The following is a 21,481-nucleotide window of genomic DNA, read 5'->3' as shown; positions in this document are numbered from 1 at the left end:
TCACTTACTTTGAACATAAGTCCTTGCAAACATCTCTTTATTCTGAATCATGACATCGAGGACATGAGACAATCATTAAACAATAAAACCTGCCTCTCAGTATTTGAAATACTTTTATATTAACATATCAACCTTTCAAAAAAGGAAGGTCATTTCATCAATACTCTATTGCTGATGAGCTTCATGAAAGTGTTATAAAAAATCTGAAGTCCAACAGAGTTAATCATAACTAGCAAATGCAGTAAATACCATAACTGTGCTATACTTTTATAATACCTTCTATTTATGAAAAAACTATTCTTCACCGTTTTTCTACAAAATATTTAATTACTAATTAGGTAAATCCTAAGATAATATTAAAAATCTCATGCATTCCCTAGGTACATATTGACTAAGTAGTGAGGTAGGAAACACCGAGAATTATAATTGCAGAAAGTTGCTCTAGGTTTAAACTTATGTTTGGATAGTCTTACGTTGATAATGCAAGTTAAAGATATAGAGGTGTTACTATTATAGGTTCACTTTTAAAATTATGTATTAAACTAATACTAAAATACACTTGTTTTCCCCAAGAAAACACCAATTGACCTTGGGAAAATGTAATTATGAAAGAAACTCACCCAGAAAGGAAGAATTAATTATGAGGATGCACTTGACTTTTTTTAGGGAATTAACAGCGAAGTGCAGACTAACCTAAGATTTTTCAGAAGAGAATGGGTAGCAACTATAATTTAGATAACACTCTCTTATGCCTCAGTGAAGAAGAATCCTACACCGTAATGCTTTGTGGAAAATGTAGCTAATTAAGAACCAACTCCTCATAAATGGTAATGTTAACAATTTTACATACGTAACTATTATCTCATTAGAACTCCAGTTTGAGTAATTTAATTGTTTTTCTGGTTCACGGGTTTATTAGTTTCCATATTTAAGTGCTTACTACATATGACAGGCTCTGTGCAAAGCATGTTGCCTAGATTATTCTGGGAGATAGATTTTAGTATCCCGACATTTCAAAAGCAAACGAAGCTTAGAGATGCGAAGTACCATACCCACCGCTAAGCAATAAAGTCAACATTCACACTCGGGTCTGACTTCAACATCTATACCACAACACTCTCCTGCCTCGTGGTGTTGGTTACCTATTATTTATGTACTCATTTAAAAATTGAACGATATATGCCATAACCACAGTGGGATGCAGAGATTACCACAAACTCATAATAAAATTAGATGCAATAACATGCTGCTCTTGACAGTTATTTTTGAAAACTAGTCAAATGTATCCTTCTTCCAGTTCAGTAAAGACTCTGGAAACTGGTTGTAATAATTTTTCATTATAAAAAGACTGTTGCCAAAGTGTACTTTTTGAGCTGCAGAAGGGTAGTTCAGAGCATAGGCTCTGGAGCTGAGGCTTTCATTCTGACTCTACCATTTATTTGCTGTGTTTCCTTGGACACATTCCTTCACTTTTTTGGTTCTTGTCTAAAGTGGGAATCATTTGTAATAACTATACTGAAGCTTTGGCAATTGTGAACATTACATGTGTTTAATATACGTAAAGCATTTAAATGACACATAAGCACTCAAAAAATGTTAGCTAACCTTGTCCAAATCCAGGCCCTTTTATATTTTTTTTAAATAGACCTTATTTTGGGGGACAGTTTAAGATTCACAGCAAAACTGAGGGGAAGATACAGAGACTTCCCACATCCACCCTGCCCTACACATGAACATTATCAACATACCCCACCGGAGTGGTACATTTATTTTCAAATGATGAACCAACACTGACATATCATTAACAACCAAAGTCCGTGGGTTACATTAGGGTTCACTATCTGTGTTGTACATTGTATGGGTTTTGATAAATGTATAATGCCATGTATCTACCATTACAGCATTATACAAAATCATTTCGCTGCCTTAAAAAATCCTCTGTGCTCCACCTATTTCTCTTTCTCTGGCCTCAAACCCTGGCAACTACGGATCTTTTTACTATCTCCATAGTTTTGCCCTTTCCAGAAAGTCAGATAGTTGGAATCATTCAGTAGGTAGCCTTTTCAGACAGACTTCTTTCACTTAGTGGCATGCACTTAAGATTCCTCCATGTCTTTTCATGGCTCGACAGCTCAATTCTTTTTAGCACTGAATAATACTCCACTGTATGGATGTACCACAGTTTATCCATTTGCCTATTGAAGCACATCTTGGTTGCTTCTAAGTTTTGGCAATTCCAATGACGTTGGTATAAATATCTCTGTGCAGCTTTTTATGTGGAGGTAAGGTTTCAACTATTTGGGGTAAATATCAAGGAGCAATTAATGGATCACATGGTAAGAATATGCTTAGTTCTCTAAGAAACCACCAAACTGTCTTCCAAAGTGGCTGTACCATTCAGCATTCCCTCTATCAATGAATGAGAATTCCTATTGCTCCAAAGCCTTATCAGCCCTTGGTGTTGTCAGCGTTTGGGATTTTAGCACTTCTAATTGGTGTGTGATGGTATTTCGTTTTACACTCTTTTTTATGAAATGCAACATTTATGAGTGAGACAGTTACCCCAAAGAATAGATAATGTGGACTACTGATGAAAACTGTGTACAGTTGGCCTAAAATCGAAACAAATATTTATCTATCCAAACCCATTTATTTCAGTGTGTACTTTTCCCCCTTTCTTCAATGAATTAGTGTCACTTCCACGAAGTCTTCCAACTGCATTTTGTATTCAAAAGAAACCGCGGTTGCAAAAAAAAATTTTTTTTAAGCCAAAAGAGAGGAAAAGAAATCACTAAGCATTATCAACTTCATTAGTTAAGACCAATTCAAGACGTACGTATACACACTCTTGACGGCCTTCATTTGACCTTTACAACCGATGCTCACTACACTCTCATTGTGACAATGTAGTGTAAGTCTACACATAGTTGCTGGATGCAAGAATATTTGTCAAATCTAATTTCTAAACTCCTCTCATCCCACTAGCAAAAGAAAAGCAGCGTACAATAAATCAATTTTATAAACAAGTGAAATGAATCCTAAGAAGAGTCGTAACAGGGTTCCGACCACTAAATCTTCGGAACTCTTTGGGAGACTGGGTTTGACACATACACGCTACTTTATATAAAATAGCTACCTAACAAGAAGCTACTGTATAGCCCAGGGAACTCTATTCCCAACTCTGTAATGACCTATATGGGAACAGACTCTAAAAAAGAGTGGATATATGTACAAGTATAACTGACTCGCTGTACAGCAGAAACTAACACAACATTGTAAATCAACTATACTCCAGTAAAAAAAATTAATTAAAAAAAATTTCAGGACTCTTTCAAAAGAAAAATCTCTGCAGGAGTCTCTGGAAGCTTAAAGACTCTCTGGGGGCGGGGCCGAGTATTGGTCTTCCCTGAAAGCTCCCCAGGCTAACTGAAGAGCATCCACTTTAGAAAAGCCGTGCTTTATAAGGCGTACTGTGCACTACAGAACAGCATATTCCTACATTCACACAGGATACATTTCACCAAGAATTGCATCATAGGCCCAACGGGTAACACCCCTACGCGCCTACGGCAAGGCAGACCAAGTCAGAAGAGCCAGACAAACAATTCCCGGTTATCGTCTGCACCCAGACCCTGCTTTCTAACAGTTCCACACGCGAGGCTCCCTCCGCTTCGAGGCCCAGAATAATTACGAAAGTCGGCTGGCGAGGCCCAACTGTCGCCGAGCCAGGAAAACCACAGTTGCGCCAAAGAAAGAAGGTCCTCCTTCATGGCATCAGTCAGTACCTATTTCCTTGTAGGAGGAGGAGAAAAGAGCAGACAACGAACAACTCCCACTCAGACGGGGCTCGAAGCTCAAATAACCAGGGACCTTTTTTCGCGCTCCGACTTGGCCGGAAGTGACGCCACGGCCGGCGCGCAGGGCCGCCCCCAGGGAGAGGAGGCCGGGCGGGGGAGCGCGCGGGGGCTGGGGGCGGGGCGCGGCCGTAGCTCCGTTTCCGGTGGCTTGTCGCGCTCGCTCACTCCAGCTGCAGCCACTCTTGCCCGTGGCTGCTTCCTCCATCCTGGTATTTTTTGGAGCCTCCATCCTGGTTCTTCCAAAGTGCCCGGACCCAAAACAGGAAGTAAGTGCGATGGAAGCCTCAGGTCCCAAGCGCCGCTAGGGCCGCTCCGCCCAGTGGAGCCTGTCCGGCCCCCTTGCTGCCCGCCTGCTCTCGCCGGCCGGCGCCAGCTGCCGGCGCTCGGGCACCGCGGGCGGGGTGGGAGCTGGGCCTTCGTGACGCTGAAGCTGCAGTCCCCTCACGCTCACGCCAGGGCCTCCCTCTCGGGGCCGGGCCTGCGGCGGTGGCGTGGGCTGCAGAGCAGGGTAGCGAGCGGCCGCGGAGGCACAGCTAGCGATCCGGCGGGGGCGGAAAATGGCGGCGGCTTCGGAGGAGCTAAATGGCGCCGGGACCCCTGGGGGTGGGGTGGGCCGGGAGCTTGGCGAGAGAATCGGGCCCGGGAACCCCGAGAGTAAGGAAGCCCTCCTTGCTTTTTCGTAGGGTTCCTTTTTTACGTTTTTGTTACTTTTTCGGTTTTATTTGGTACGGTGAAGGAGAGGTGAGGTTGGATGGGATCGAGAGTTGGGGCTTGTCTCGCGCCACCCCACCGCACCCCCTGTTTTTTCCTCTTACCTTTTCGCCTCTTCGACTCTTCTCCCACCTTTTGGGGTTCACTCTCGCTCAGCTGTTCATGGCCCAAGCGGAAGGGATCGGGGTTGCTCGCCGAACCATCTCTGTCAGCCTGAGTCTCTTTTAAAAGGGAAAGAGAGGAGCTGGAGTGCGGGGAGACAGACCTAACCCGGCAGAGAACAGGAAAATGAGCGTGCAAAATAGGGATTGTCGTATTTTGACGAGTTCCGATGAAGTTTTTAAATTTTTTAATTTTTTTCGTCCTTTAAAGTAGACTTGGAGAATCTTCAGGCAGTCTGCGGCATAGGTTTGAGGGTAGAAGTGGCCAATTCTCTGCAGTTGAATGGTACAGCATGTGTTTTTAGAATAAAAATAATTCGGTGTGGATAAGGAGAGGTGATAAATCTGTGAAATGTAAAAGTCAGGGCTCCCTTTCCCTGATTGAATTTGGAAATTTACATTCAATGGTTATTTTCTCGTAACTTGGTTCATCGTTGTGCACCTTCTTTCTGACCGTAGGTGAGGCTGCTTGTTGGGACATTTGACAAAAAGCGTATTCTGTAGGATTACTTCCTAATGTTCAGTATTTTAAAGTTAACGGTAATACCGTTTGGAAGTATTTTATCTTTTACGGATTTTACCTTTATTTTGATTTCCCGAAGACAACCATTTTTAGCTTTTAAGCTCCAGTTCAAGTAAGACATTCTTGCATTATGTTGAAAGTTTTACAGACAGAAAAACTATTTTTCAGTGAAGGATTTTCATATTTTTCCATTACTTCAGTTTTTTTTTGGAGCTGCTCTTAAACTTGTGTTTCAAATAACTTTGAGTGTCACTGCATTTTTTTTCTATTTATTTATTTAGTAATTTGAATAATTTACCAGCATTGAAACGTTTAAAGACGGTGCTGATAATACACCAAAAACTTACCTTTTTACTGTGATGCTGTAGTGGTGGTAAGATAACATTTACTAGGTTAAGATTTAGAGAATTAGTTAAGGTTCAGGAAGAAATTAAGTTTATGTTCCTTACCGTTACAAAAATTGTCAGTCTGTTTGACTAAAATTTGGTGTGAGAATAAAGTTTTTTTCCCTTCATTCACAAGGGACAAAAACTAGCCTGATCATTTCTGGGGGAAAAATTACGTGTTAGTTATGAAGAACAAATATTTCATGTTTTGTGATAATCTTATTATTTTAACTCCCATATACTAAGTACTTTATGTGCCACCAAACAAGCTAATTTTTTTTTTTTTTCACTATTTTAGTTGATAGGCTCACCCCAAAATATGCTTTTTGGGACTGATCTAGAACCTGCATATTCTCCGTGAATCTCTTTAATTGATTGCAGTTGAGCTAGATGGTGGAGCCAAAATGCTATTGCCCTGTCTTCATCAACAGTTAATCAGTAAGTACTGGGCATTGCATACTTATATAGAACTTTAAGTCCACACTTTGAGCAGTTATATGAATAAATATATGCTATATAAACATTTTTCTCTGGGTGTTCAGGTTTTAGAAGTATTTTGAGGGGAAACAGTCATGGGAAATGGTTACTGGTAGAGAATTATACCCCAAAAGAAGGTAGTTGTCTTCTTTAGTCTTTTTTTTTTTTTTTTTTTCTTTTTCCCAAGTTCTCTTCTTTTTACAGGCTTTTTTTAAGATGTAGAAAAGTTACCTCATTTCACCCCAAGGCAGCGGGAGAGATAAGTGTATTTGTAAAGTTAGCTAGATGTTACTAGTTAATATTGAAATAAAAACAAAACTAGTCCTTACTTTTCCCACATAATATTTATCTTTCTGCTCACTTATTTATTTCTCCAACAACTACAGACCCTAATTTTTATTAATGTTGTAATAAACTTGTATGTCCTGAAAATAACATCTCATTATTTTAAACAGTTGTTGTTTTCATGCTCCATTAAGAACATTGACTTAACACTTGTGAGGATGAGTAAGATAATGTGAAACAAGTGTCCCTAGGAATTTATAGCCTGGCACATAGATGTTAAAATATTGAGGGGGGGTGGGAGCTGTGTTTTGTTGTAAAGACATCAAAACTTTGAAAAGATTAGGAAGAGTTCCAGTTTTTTAATATCATATATAGAGGCTATCTATTTAACACTGAGTTGTTAACCTGCCTTGTCAAAATGGAGTTTTCTTTTTTAATCGTTTTCTCTTACCACCATCATTTTTAGCACCGTTTTCCCCCCTCATATAAGAGGGTTCCTTAGGAATTGGTATGCTTCTAAATGCTTTGCAAATTCAGCTCCAAAGCCTTTTCTGTCCTTAAATGCTAGCAGTGACCTGAGAAAGTGATAAACCTATTGCCTAGGGCATTAAATATAAAATACAGAGAGTTATCAAATGTATGTGGTATTTGCTTTGATATTATTTCTCCCCTTCACTTTTTTCCGTTTTGTGAAGAGGATGCTTGTAATAGAAATCACAAGTAGGCTTTGTTTTTGTTTTGATTCCATAAAGGTAAATGATAAACTTAAATAAAAGAAGAAACCTGTCTATCATGTCTCCTTTTTCAAGTTTATAGAAAGATCCCATTCCACGAATGAATACCAGAAAGAAGTTGTCATGAAAAAGCACACTGGAGAGCTCTTTATGAACAATTTAATTGTCTTTTTGTTTGGCGGGGTGTGTGTGTGTGTTTGTGTTAACCTTATGCCATTTTTTTAGCTGTCATTTTAGTTGTGTGCACTGTGTTGTCAAGCCCTTCTTCCAAGTAACTGGTTGTCAAAGCTAATCTTTTTGACCATCAGGTGTTAGGCAGCAAAAAAATGCTCTTTAGGTTTATTTACTGTCTATGTGTATTTTAGTATCTGTTGCAGAAGTGTGGTTTAAAAATCGGCTTCAGTGTATATCAGAACCATAGTGATAATTTAATGTATTTCCTTTAAAGAGCTTCTGATGATGCCTTGCTTAAAGGGCTCAGTTTTCAATGGCTGAAATCTTAAAATGTAGCCAGATACACATTATATAGCTCTTAAATCATGCACTGGGTAAAAGACAACATTTTTGTTTTTTAATAAGCAGTATGGTTGTATTGCCAAACCAGGTATGAAATGCTGTACCTTGAAATGAATCATACTACCAAGTAATTTTTTTTACTCTAATAATGTCATTGTTTTCAGTAGTTGGTAATTGAAATCAACATCTTAAACAATTAAAGCCTATTATAATAAACCCTGTTAATATCTTTATTGACGTTTTATGGTATATAGTCATATAATCTTAAAACCAAGCCATAATGAACATTAGTTAGGTACCTTAATTCAGTATGCTTGTATGTTTATTTATAGTTCTCTTTCTCAAACTTTTCCACAAAGTATACAGAAGAACAAATCCCCAGGGGCCTGGGACCATAGTCCAAAGCATTCAACCTCAACTGTGAAGTGACCCCATTCCTATATTTAATAAAATCAATATTTAAGATGTCTGTGGCTTTGTCTGTTTCCTGATATCCCTCTATGTCCCCATGTTCAGGATATAGGAAATTTTTTTTTATTATTAACTTTCATTATTTTTACTTTAAAAAAATATTTATTTATTTATTTTTGGCTGCGTTGGGTCTTCGTTGCTGCACACGGGCTTTCTCTAGTTGTGGTGAGCAGCGGCTACTCTTCGTTGCGGTGCGCGGGCTTCTCACTGCGGTGGCTTCTCTTGTTGCGGAGCACGGCCTCTAGGCACGCGGGCTTCAGTAGTTGTGGTACACAGGCTTAGTTGCTCCATGGCATGTGGGATCTTCCCAGACCAGGAATTGAACCCGTGTCCCCTACATTGGCAGGCGATTCTTAACCACTGCACCACCAGGGAAGTCCAGGAATTTGTTACCTATTCTCTTCCACTAAGACTTTCTATTTAGCAGAGTTTTCATTCTTTCAAAATAAAAATATTTCAAAACATATCTTTCAGATTTTTTATTGTATGTTACTAAGCGAATCCCCTTATAAGCATTTCCTAAGGCGTTAGATACGTACCACCTAAGGTATGGTAGTGGCCAATATGGAGTCTATAATAGCAAGACCTTGAAAACAAAAATGTTCAGTAATAGGTTAATGGTTAGATAAGTTTAGGTACCGTGTACCCATTTAAAGTGCTGTGGAAGAATAACTAGTAATATCGGAAAATGCTCCCCATAAAGTTAAGTGCAAAAAAAAAGTTATAAAGGATGTGACAGTATGATTGCAGTATCGTAAAAACAATTAAAAATAGATAGGTATGTTGCTATATGGCTGAAAGGTTTGGAAGATTATCACCAAAAAAAAAGGAAAATGAGTAATTTTCTTATTATATTGGGGCAGGAAAAAAGACATCTGAAAACTAAATGTGTCCTTACTGTCTTATTAGTTGAATTATGCCAAAAACTTTGCGTCAGCTAGTGTTTCTCAGTCTTTGCCTCATCCAATAAAATTCTGGTGCTTTATGTTCTGTAGCTTGCTTGATTTCCCCTTATAAAACTATTTTATAATACTGAATGTTTTTCACACCATGTAGTCTCACCCCACCTTGCAATGAAGAATCACATCTTCAAGCATCAAGGGTCAGCAAGTGCTCTGTGCTTCTCATGATCTCTAATAATAGAATCTACCCTTCCGCATTTGTACTAGTCCTGTGCTTGGGAACCAGTAAACATTTATCTACAGAAACTAGTCCCCAAACCAGGAAGAAATGCCACTTTTCTTGGTTCGATCTAGTTTTTAGAAGATTATGACACTTAGTTGCCTGGTAAACCAGGACGATTATGTAGACTCAATTAATGGAAATACCAGTTTAAGATAATCTAATGAATAAAAACTTTACATCAATACTGGAATGAAGTAGAATAAAGGATTCATGTCTTTAAAGTCTATGTTAAGTAACAGATCCAAGAGTAGTAGGTTTTTTGGTTCTACATTGAGTAGGGTCATCTTGTTCATTGGGAGCTATAAATGTAAACAAATACATTTCTCATTTAAATGTGAGTATATATAAGTACTGTATTATAACTGTTCTGTACCACATTTCAGGTATTCTTTTCTTGATTTCACTAAGGTATTATTAAGATATCCACCAAATGATGGAAATGTGCCAGAATGCCATTTCACCAATTAAAATGGCTGTTAAAAATTTTTCCTTTCATGTTCTCACTTCTAGTTGGTTAAAAAAAATAGTGCATATGGTATAACCCATTTGAGAGAAAGAAAGGAAGATCTAAATAGGCTGATGGTGGACTTCCCTGGTGGTCCAGTCGTTAAGATTCTGCTCTTCCAGTGCAGGAGCCGCGGGTTGATGCCTGGTAGGGGAACTAAGATCCCACATGCCTCGTGGTGTGGCCTAAATAAATAAATATGTAGATTGTCTTTAAAAAATGTTTAAAAAAAAAACAGGCTGATGGTGTGTATTTATTTGCCCCAAAAGGAACCAAAATATTGATGTTAGAATTGGAGATCTTGATATATTTCCCTATTAAACTAAATGGGGAATGGGTTTTGAAGTTAAGCATAGTTTCACGTATAATGAATTACAGTACAAGGCCCTAAATTACTCAACTTTGTACCTTACTATCGTAAGTTGATTTATTTACCAACATTTTTCAGTTACTCTAATAATCATATTAAAATACAGACGTACTCTTCCTATAAATAACAGCTGTCTTGACGCTACCATAGATCTTCTCACTCTGCTTACTTTGAGAGCTAAACCTTGTAAAAGACCTGTTTTGTATTACCTTCCGTACTTCCAATTCTCTGTATTCCAACAGGTCAGCAGTGTTCTACTTATTGCCAAATCAAGTAGTCACTTCTCCATCTTATCCTCTCAGCAGTATTTAAGTCAGCTACTTAATGCTCCTTGAAAAACACTCTCAAGCCTTTTAAGTAACATCTCTTAGTTTTCCTCCTGTATCCCTGGCTGGTCCTTCTCAGTCTCCTTTCCTTGTTTGTGCATTGCTTGACTTCTGCTTCAGAACTCTAGGCTGTCTTCTCTAACTTCTCTAGGTGATCTTACCTTTAAAAACAATTTGCATGCCACTAACTCAAATTTACGGGTCTAATCCCTGCCTGTTGAATTCCAGCTTCCAACTGGCAACTTGACATCTTCATTTGGGTGCCGTATATCTTAACTTGTTGGTATTAACTGTAATAAAAATATTTAATAAATATCTTCTAGTGCCCCAAAACTCAGTCAGTTATTCAAGCCAAAAGTCTAGGAATCATCTTGAAATAGCTCCTCATCTCTTAATCTACTTTCAGCAAATCCTGTCAACACTACCTCCAAAATAAATCCTCTGTCCAGGCTCTTTCCTTTGATTTCTGCCACCTATTCCAAATGACTATCATCTCTTGGACAGCTGCTTGTTTCATGACTTAATCCCTTATCCATTCTCCATATTGCAGTCTGAATGGTCTTTTCAAAATGTAAATTATATTTCCCAATTTAAAACAGTCCAAGGATTTATAAGCCCTTGTGAGATGTGCCCCTGTCTTTTTCTCCAGCCTTAAATTCAGCTACTCTCCCTCTTGCTCAGAAGCCTCTGCCATAGTGGCTTTCTTTTTTAATCCCCTCCTGCCAGGCCAAATCAGGTCCCACCTTGGGGACTTCGCTATTCATCTGTTGGCTGGCTTACAGTACTTGCTGTTGAAGCAATATAAAGTAGCCATTAGGGTAAGCTTCCCTATTTGTAGTATGATGCTATTTCTGTAAAAAGTGTATGTAGCAGGGAGGAATATATTGACATATATGAGTAAAATAACTGGAAGGAGGCATGAGAAATTGACAGCATTGTTTACCTCCAGGCAGGGGGTCTAGGGAACTAGAGTGGAAAGTAGGCTTTACCTTCTGAATTTTGAACCATGTAAATGTGTTACCTTAAAAAGTAAATTAAAAATAAAATTAGGTGAGTTTCTTAAATATTAATAAATCCAGACTGTGTAGCTCTAAGTACAAGAGGGGAAAAACCCCAGGAAGGTAAGTCAAGAGCTTATCTTTGGGGGTTAAAAAAAAAGTAGCCACTATATCCCAGTGCCTAGAGAATCCCTGGCACATTGCGCGTGTGATATATATTTGTTGATTGAACAGATATGCTAGTTAATTTGCAAAGCAGTGTAGAAGCATTTACTCATCTGTAACATGAATTATCAGACTTTTTAAAATGAACCTAGATTCCTGATTTAAAGCTAGTACACTGCATGGGATCAACCTCTAACCCCAGTACAGATTATCAAGAATGAAATACTCTCATCTAGCTATTTCAGACTCCTTTTTCCTTGTATCTTACCTTAAGATACCTTTCCTTGTATCTTACAATATCTTCTCAAATCCACCTTTATTTTCTCTTTTTCCCGAAGTTTTAGATTAATTTGGGTCCTAAGATGACAGTCATTAAATTGCTAAACCAGTAACCATTTTGTACCTATCAAATGAGGAGTTGTGCTGTTTTTTGTTTTTTGTTTTTTGTTTTTTTTTTTTTTTTGCTTTGTTGTTTCTTTTTAAACAAAAGTACTAGTGGCAGGGTATTTTTATTTACTACCAGGAGTAGAGTTTACACCTCAGTGGTTGGAATATAAATTTGTACATCCTTTCTGGAAAACAGACTGCAGCATGATTTAAGAGATTATTTTGTTGTATTCTTTGATCTAATAATTTTCAGTAATTAATATTGTTTAAGGAAATAGTGTATGAATGTTTCAGTGTTTCACGGAAATGAAAAATTGGGAAGAATGTAAATGTCCAGTTATAGGCTATTTGTTGGATAATGTCATGTTTTTTATGCAGTGGAAGTTTTAAACAATACAGAAAACTTCAGTTAAATACCTAGCTTGGTTTCCTTCACATGTTTCAATGTGAATGAACTCTAAAATGCAGGATATAAAATTGCTTCTCCAGTATAGTCTCATACACAAACACACACATAAACAAGAGTGAAGTATGATTTTGGCAAGTTTATGGGTGGTTTTAACTTCTTTTTTCTTTTTTTAACATTTCATTTCTCCATCTTCTGCAGTAGGTATTACTTTACAAACCAGCTTTTAAACTTTTTAATGGATTCTGAAGTGAGAACAACGTGAAATCTTATTAAATGACTGGATGTTTCTCTAGCAGGGTCTGTACCTGTTGCACTGCAGACTTATTTATATACAGCAGTTCTCAAAGATACCCATCCTAGAGAGGAGTTCTAATTAGAATACTGCAAAAATGAGAATTTTAATCATTGGTTTTTGCTGAAACATCCTCTTGAACCTTAAATCTTACTGTGCTTTTTAATTTTCGGTTGATCCTTTGGGATGAAGATGAGAAGTTTATTGAAAGAAACCTTTAAAAATCAAATCATTTCAGATTGTGTAAGCTTCACAATACATTCAAAAGCTTTCTTGTAATTTATGTTTTCTGGCCTGATTGTTTAGGATTCCTTTTTTCCCCACAGATCCCTGGGCAGAGCTGTTAACAGATATTATATAGTTTCTAATGCTTTAAGATGAAATATGGTACTACATTTAAAGAGAGATGTTAATTGTTATAAAGAAAAATATAGTTACTGGTAATATTTGTGGTATTGTTGGTTGGTATACACCCTAGGTCACGTTACATGTACCCAGGTCTACAGTTCATAGAACCACTGGTGTAATTCAACCTATTTTTTCCGAGAAAGTTTAACTGCCTGATGAGGGGCAACTTGGGCTGAGAAACTGCCTATAAACTGACTTAGTAGGCATAGGATCCCATCATTTCTGCCCTTCACTGGAGAATTCTTTTAGAGGCTGATTTCCAAAAGGTCTACTTATGGAAGAATTCTGGTTTTGTCCTTCCTCTTCTAGTTGAGACGTCACAGAGGCTTGAGGCTAGATTGTCATCAGCATACTGCTAGCACACTGTTGTTTGTTCTCAGTAAGCCTTATTGTATAATGCTGTTACTTTTTCAGTGTTGCAGAGGTAGGAACATGGAGGAGAAACAATCTGGATAACATGAAAGTGATGCTGGTGGCTAAGGGAAGGCAACTCGATTCTGTGGGAAGGGCTATAGCTGATCCATCTGTTTTCTAGGTAAGCATTCCTTTGTTCCAGGGACCTTACCTCATGATTTGCAAATTTTAGTCATAACTAAATCATGACCCCCACTTATCTTTAATTGGGGAATGGCATCTTTACCATTGTAAAATGAATGATGTCCTTTTAAAATAGTAATTTGTACAGTAGAACTTGAGTGAATCAGTAGATCTTCACCATGTAAATGTTAATAGTTCTTAAGTTTTTCTGCTAAGGGAAAATGCATTTGTGTAAATGGCAAATATATGTACAGACTAATATCTTGTATATAGCAACCAAATAAATATTGAATGATTAATACACATCAAGGCTTATGTCCTCTGTATTATTTAGTTGGTAAAAAAGTATGTGGACAAGACCAAAATTGAGTATTGAGGCAAGAACTTCATTGAACATTACAAGGTAAGCCCGAAGACTTCAAGCAGGCCATTGATTACAGTTCAGGGCATTTCCCCCTGTCAGCCATGAGATACTGTATTCAAAGTGCTGCTTATTCAGTCTGTCTCAACAAAAGGAAAATTATATATGTGTAAAATAACAGGTAAAGGCACTTTAAGCAAAATCCAGTTCTCTATTTCAAAAGAAGACCTAGATCCATATCTATTAGGGAAACAGTTTGGTCAATGACAGATATATGTACTTGTTCAATATTATGAAAAAAACAGCAGGAAGAATTATTTAGTGTTCCTGTTTTTCAGATAATAATAGAGCTTAAATACTTGTAAATAGTGTTTTAGAGAAGTAATTCTTAGATTAAGAGAAAAGTTGTGATGGATCTTCTGGTAAAGAATCAGAAGTTAAACACCTATTTGAATATATCACAAAGCTGTCAATAAAAAATAACTAAAAAGTGGTGTGAGTTTTTGCTGATAAGACAGACAACTTGGAACAGGTTGTCTTTCATTGGATGTGGTAAAAACAACTCTTAAAAATAAATGCTGTAGGTTTTTAATTAATCATCACATTTAGATTCTTGCAGATTATTACAGCTAATTCTAAGTAATTGGTATAAACTTTTGAAAAAAAGTTTTGAAACCTGAAACATCATTGCAGTTTCACATAAAGAATACTATAGGCAGATACAAATTGGGGGGGCGGGGTTCTGTGGGCTACTTTATGTTCATACTTGGAAATAATTTTTTAAACCCTAATCTGAAACCTGTTCTTATACAGATTTGAGTATGAGCACAGTTGAAGAGGATTCTGACACAGTAACAGTAGAAACTGTGAACTCTGTGACTTTGACTCGGGACGCAGACGGGAACCTCATTCTTCACTGCCCTCAGAATGGTAGGAGAACCTGCTGACATAATTGTATTGGGTTGGCCAAAAAGTTCGTTCGAGTTTTTCCGTAAGATGTTACGGAAAAACCCAAATGAACGAACTTTTTGGAAGTTTTTTTTATTTCACTCACAGTATAGGAAGTTGTTTTTTTTTTTTAATAAGCTTCCCATGGTTTTTAGAATATAGTTCAGGTTCTTTAATTTGGCACATAGGCCTCCCATCATCTCAGCTTTCCTTGCAGCCTCATTTCCTGCCACATTTCATGTATCGGTATTCCAGCAGTTCACAGCTATTTTTATATTCCTAACATACTTTAAGCTTCTCGGACCTCAGTATGACTGCATGTATTACTCTTACTGCCAGTAATAATCATTTTCCCCTGGCTTCTGTTTCTTTTTGAAGTTTAAGACACCTTTTCTAGAAACCTCCCTTCACCTCCAGTCTAAATTAAATGCCTGTGTGCTCATATAACAGCCTCTTCATTCCACCTTCATAGTTCTTACTACACCATCTTGAAATTGTTAGTTTAGTCATCTCCTACACTGTACTATGAGCTCCTTGACAGTCAGGGTATCTCTTATTGTTCTGTTTCTCAAACTTAGCTAATGATAGGCATTCAGTGAATGTTGTGAGTGAATTAAATAACCGACCCTTGTCTTTACATGTGAAATATTTGGAAAGCCAGGTAGTCAACAGCACAAAAGTGTGATGTTTTAAAAAGTGGCACCTTTGTTCATAGTTCCTTGTCATAAAGAATAAGAGCTGAGGTGCAGTAGGCGTAGAGAGGGCAGTGCGTCTCACTTGCACGACTGGCTTTAGTTGACATAGCGAATCAGTAAAAAGATTATTTTACAGTCATTACTTGTTGAAGATTTTGTTTTCTCCTTGTTGGTTTGAAGATTTTGAGATTTTTGTTTTTGTTTTGTTTCATTAGAAGCTGATGAAATAGACTCAGAAGATAGTATTGAACCTCCACATAAAAGGCTTTGTCTGTCTTCTGAGGATGATCAAAGTATTGATGATTCCACTCCTTGCATATCAGTTGTTGCACTTCCACGTAAGTCACTGAGTATTAACATAGTTTCCTTCTGAATCAAAATTTAGATTCCAAGAGATTAAATTGGCATTTCAAGGTAGACTTGGACCCATTATTTTTCTCCTCTTAGTCCAAAAAACCTCCTTTTAACCAGCACTTAATGAGTGCTTATTTATGTGCCAGGCATGGCTCTGAATACTTTTACATATATTGCCTAGTTTAATCTCTCAACCTTTTTTTTTAATTGCCCCCCACTCCTGAGAGCCTTTTTAGACATTTTTTTCATGATCATGCTCTCCCCCATGATATTGTAATACCACAAATATACTGTTGTTGTTTTTAATGTCATATATATATATATATATATATATATATATATATATATATATCCTTGCTTTCTTAATAAAGTGAATAAGATCTTTTCACCTCCTCCCAAGAAGCATATTCACCCTCATTGAGAAAGCACTCTCTAGAGTGTTCCCTATGTTATAAATGAGAAAACTAAGGTATAGAGAGGTGTAGTAACTTGTCTAAGGTCGTACCCAGGCATTCCGGTTCTTGTAGTTTATGTTCTTTTCATGTGGTATATGGCTAAATGGAAGTTAGACCGAAGCCTAATAAGTTTATTCTCATTAAGAAAGTTCTTAAGGGACTTCCCTGGCGACCCCGTGGTTAAGACTCTGTGTTTCCACTGCTGGGGGCACGGGTTCGATCCCTGGTCGGGGAACTAAGATCCCACATGCCGCACAGTGCGACCAGAAAAAAAAAACCCAAAACAAAGAAAGTCCTTAAAATGTTTATATTCCAAGATCATTTAGAGTAGACTGGATTCTAAGAAGATGTAGTATTTTGGGTGGAATACTGTTGGTGAAAGACTACAACCCACCAACTGTAATGTTAAATTATATTTCTGGTTTGTTTAGCAAAGAATGTGGAATCTTGTTGAACTGTGGTGGCCCTCCAAAGCTGGAGTAGATATCTTAGTCCTTGGCGATGGGGTTGGGGCACAGGGCTGTTGGGGGCACTCTCTGCACAAAGGAGGGTCTTGGCATATCCACGAACTTTTATTTTGCACTCAGCATCAAGCAAGATCACATTGTCATCTAGTGGAAGAAAACTAAGACTAGATTTTCATTGTGGAAAATCATGTCTTCATAAGCAGATATGTACTCTGTATTTGGAGTTAATTGCTTATTGAATTGAGCAGAAAAGAAACCATATTATATAAGTTTACTATGAGACTTTGCTGAAAAATGGTGTTAATGTTAATATTGCTAATATTGCTTCCACTTGTGGAATATACAAGCATAATGTATTTCTAATTAAATGATCTTTCCTTCTAATGATGATTCATATGATTTTTAAAACTCTCTCCTAATTTGACTATTACTATGTTATGATTCAATTTTAGAACATGATTAGCCTATCTGTACAAATACAATCCTATATAGACATTTTCTAAGCTAGAATTTTTTTTAATTCAGATATAACTGACATTAACATTATATTAGTTTCAGGTGTACATAATGATTTGGTATATGTATACCAAATCATTACGCATATGTATGTATTGCAAAATGTTCAGCACAATGAGTCTAGTAACGTCCTTCACCACACAGTTATCAATACAGTTGTTTTTCCTGTGATAAGAACTTTTCAAGATCTACTGTCGTAGCAACTTTCAAATATACGGTACAGTATTATTAACTGTAGTCACCATGCTGAACAGTACATTCACAGGTTATAAAATAAAATAAAAATATTTAATTAAGCCAGAATTTTTGATTATTTTGATGTGAATTTTGACTGGTTAATTGATTTGGTTAGAGTGCCTTGAACATTATTGTAGGTTTGAACTACACGATATTTTATTCTATTTTATGGTGTGTTGACATAAAAGCACATGAGCTGTTTGATGTTGGGTCATAGCATCACCAAAGAGGACATTCTGGAGCCTAATTTACAATAAGACTGAATTTATGAAGAGTGACTTGAAGTTCCCTGGATTTGTAAAAAGTTATGTTGATAAAATCAACTTAGGAAAGTTTCTGCATTTTAAAAAAGTCACACAAAAGCATGAAGTCCTGTATCCATCACCATCATCTGGGACTGATTAAATGCACGAGTAATTTATGCTGGACTTCATGGAGATTAATATTAGTTTTAATGATTTAATTTTAATATTCAGGTTTTCTTTACATGCTTTATAAAACTGATGAAAAGTTATCTGTCTGAGCCTTAAAAGTTCTCTTAACTCTCATGTTAATCAGTGTAGATAACTTACCACTTCTTTTTGCAATCATCTACACACATTTATTCCATTACCTATTCATTGTTAAAACTCTTGGTGATTATTCGTTTAGAGGATTGTTGGAGTTACTAAGCCTCTGATTCCTTTTGTTCTTCACACGGCCTCATTGTCATTCCCATACCACTCTTGCTATTGCATATTAACTGGAGTCTATTTGTAATCTACTTCAGATTTTGTTTTCCTACCACTAATTCCTATCTTCCAAATTACTTCCTCTCATACTTTTGCGATCCTTTGCCCCACTGGGACCCATCGACCTTACCACTTTTAAATGATTCCTTCTTCACTCGTATCCTTGTTTCCTCCTTACCTAGTTTCAGTTTTCATGGTTAATCATTATAATCATTGTCTTGCATTTACCCTCAGATCCTTTTTTCCTCCCCTCACTTCATCATTCTTTGATGAAACCACAACCCTGGTTCAATTTGTCTGCCTATTTATGTCTATACTGGTACAGCTAACTGAAAGAGATTGGAGAAAAACAGCACAAGTAAGCTGACCAGTCTCACTTTAAATTTATGATCATTAACTTGAAATGGACTCTTAATGTTGCCTGCCAGTCATACCATACTTATCTAGTGTTCTTTCTCCCGCTCTAAGATGACTGTTTAATACATTCTGAAATCTCCAATACTTCTTCCACCTTTTTCACTCTCAACTGATAGCCTTGCTTCCTACTTAGAAAATTTAAGTGGCCAGAAAATAATTTCTGTAAGTTTCCACTACCATAGATACACACTGACTTGTATCTATGTCCATATATTCTGTCATTTCACCCAGCTAAGGCCAACCGTTCAGTGTACTAGATCCCACCCCTTTTGTCTGCTCAAAGACATAGTTGTAGCAATTCTTTCCTTTCTCCTCTGAATCATCAATTTTTCATTCTCTATTGGATTATTCCCATCAACGTTTATAAACATAATTTCTTCTTCAAAACGTCCTGTTAGCCCACTTTGGGCTCCAATCCAATTTCTCTCCTTCCCTTTAGAGCAGAGTTCCTTGGAAGAATTGCCTATCCTTGCCTCCGTTTCTTCTTCCCTTGTTCCGTAAGCCCACTCCAGTCAGTCTTTCACCTCTATCACTACACCAGAACTGTTCTCCCCATGTCTCCAGACACTTTCTTTTTTTTCTTCTTCTTTTCTTCTTTTTAGTTTTTTCCAGAGACTTTCTTGTTGCTAAATCCAATTTTTTAGTCTTTGTCTTACTTGATCTGCCAACAATTTTCAACAATTTTGTCACACCCTTCTCCCTGAAACATTTTGTCACTTGGCTTCCAGGGAAGACATTTCTCTAGTTTTCTCTCTGTCCATTCCTTCTTAGTCTCTTACGCTGACTTGTCCACATCTCCCCAACCTCTGAATGTGGAGTGCCCCAGGACTCAGTTCTTAGATTGCTTCTGTTTTCCATTTTTACTCACTCCCTAGAATTCATGGTTTTAAGTCCTGTCTCTAGTAATGACTCCCAGATTTATTCCAGTCCAGACTTCTCTTGACTCTAGAGGTTTAGTGGCTATCTCAAACGAATATGTTTAAATCTGAGCTCCTGAAACGTCCTACATTTTTCAACTTGCTTCTTCTACAGTCTTCCCCATCTCATTAATGGCAGGTACATTCTTCCAGTAGCTCAGATAAAAAACTTTAATTCCATCGTTGACTTTTCACTTTCATATTTGGTTTATCCACACATCCTATTGGCTCTACCATCAAAATGTATCCACAATTTGAACTACTTCTTATCACCCTCACTTGCCTTCACTCTAGTCCAAGCCACTGACCTCTCTTACCTAGATTATTGAATTAGCTTCTTCACTGATTTCCCTCCAGCCTGTGCTGCCCTTCAGGCTATTTTCCCCTTAGCAGCCAGAGTGATCCTGTTAAAATAAAACTCAGTTTATATCACTCCTCTACTCTAAATCTTCCAATGGTCAACCCATTGGAAGAGAGTTAAAGCCAAAGTCTTTACAGTGGTCTGTGAGTCCCCACACAGCATCTTGTTTGGTCTGCTCTGGCCAGCTACACTGTCCTTGCTGTTCCTATGAACAATCTAGGCAGGCCCTCATCTCAGAGCCTTTTTGCACTTGGCTTTCCATCTGCCTGAAGTGCTTTTCCTCAGTATACCTGCATGATATATGATATATGGACTTTATGGATAAAGTCCAAGTGTTGGTGACTTTTCCTGCCCTGCTATCTAAAATTCAAACACTCTCCCCAACTCCCAACACATTTCCTTTCATGCTTTATTTTTTCTCCTTAATACTTCTCCAGCATAATATCCTGTTCATTTTGTATCTTCCCCCCTAGGCTATAAGTACTGTGAAGGCAGAATTTTTGTTTTTTTGTTTATTGTTGCCGAGAGCAATGCCTAGCATGTATTAGGTGCACAGTAGATATTTGTTAAGCTAATATATGTATATGAATGTATACACACACACACACACACACACACATATATATATGTGTGGATATATTGGCAAGGAATATGTTAAGAAATTAGATGATCACATACTTGTTCCTTGGGTATATTTTTAAATAATTAGAACCTGCCATTATTATTCTGGAGTTGAACTGTTCTTTTTCTTGAAGTTTCAGAAAATGATCAGAGCTTTGAGGTGACCATGACTGCAACCACAGAGGTGGCAGATGATGAGATTACTGAGGGAACTGTGACACAGATCCAGGTATAGTAAGTCTTTTTACTGGATACAAGAAGAGTATCCTTTACACATACCTTAGGTGATAAAATGATGAGAATACATTCTGTCTGACAAAGGAGCAACCACAGAACAGAGGTTGGACTTATTCATTCAGGTTTCCAGTCCCCACATATGTGAGTCTCAGAATTGTAAGCAACGATAGAATTTTAAAATTTATTCCCTGTAGAGTGGTTCACATCTGTTGAAGCAGATGATGCATGGGCATTCTTAATCACTTGGAGTGATCTCATTTGAGCTGTTAAATAACTTTAAATTTTATCTACCAGTTATATATGCTATTGATTGGGATATAAAACTTTTTAAGATAAGTTTTACCCAGCAGTTATCTGTAGTGACAGATTTAGAACGGCTCCATGTATTCTCTGCCCTAATGTGAATGAAAGCTGGTTATTTCAAATAGATTTTAATTATAACAGTTGTAGTTAAGGTAGTT

General features: G+C 37.3%; 1 protein-coding gene across 5 annotated transcripts in view; it reads left to right on the top strand.

Moving 5' to 3' along the window:
• The first annotated feature begins 3,995 nt into the window (after positions 1–3,995).
• Positions 3,996–21,481, top strand: part of DMTF1 (cyclin D binding myb like transcription factor 1) — a 44,583-nt gene continuing 27,097 nt past the window's right edge. The window contains exons 1-7 of one of the 5 annotated variants that reach the window (XM_057550604.1): positions 4,004–4,123; positions 5,937–6,076; positions 13,581–13,701; positions 14,038–14,106; positions 14,878–14,994; positions 15,923–16,045; positions 20,918–21,012. In XM_057550604.1, coding sequence (XP_057406587.1) covers positions 14,886–14,994; positions 15,923–16,045; positions 20,918–21,012 — 327 coding nt within the window. In that variant the 5' untranslated portion in view covers positions 4,004–4,123; positions 5,937–6,076; positions 13,581–13,701; positions 14,038–14,106; positions 14,878–14,885. Of the gene's footprint in view, positions 4,124–4,422; positions 4,512–5,936; positions 6,077–13,580; positions 13,702–14,037; positions 14,107–14,877; positions 14,995–15,922; positions 16,046–20,917; positions 21,013–21,481 lie in introns of those variants that run through there. The other 4 variants (XM_007170283.3, XM_057550603.1, XM_007170284.3 and 1 more) reach the window with 4 other exon arrangements.

The sequence above is a fragment of the Balaenoptera acutorostrata genome, chromosome 7 (genome assembly GCF_949987535.1).
Source record: "Balaenoptera acutorostrata chromosome 7, mBalAcu1.1, whole genome shotgun sequence".
Taxonomy (NCBI): domain Eukaryota; kingdom Metazoa; phylum Chordata; class Mammalia; order Artiodactyla; family Balaenopteridae; genus Balaenoptera; species Balaenoptera acutorostrata.
Note: the sequence above shows the minus strand (reverse complement) of the source record. Positions and strands in the feature narration are given on the sequence as shown.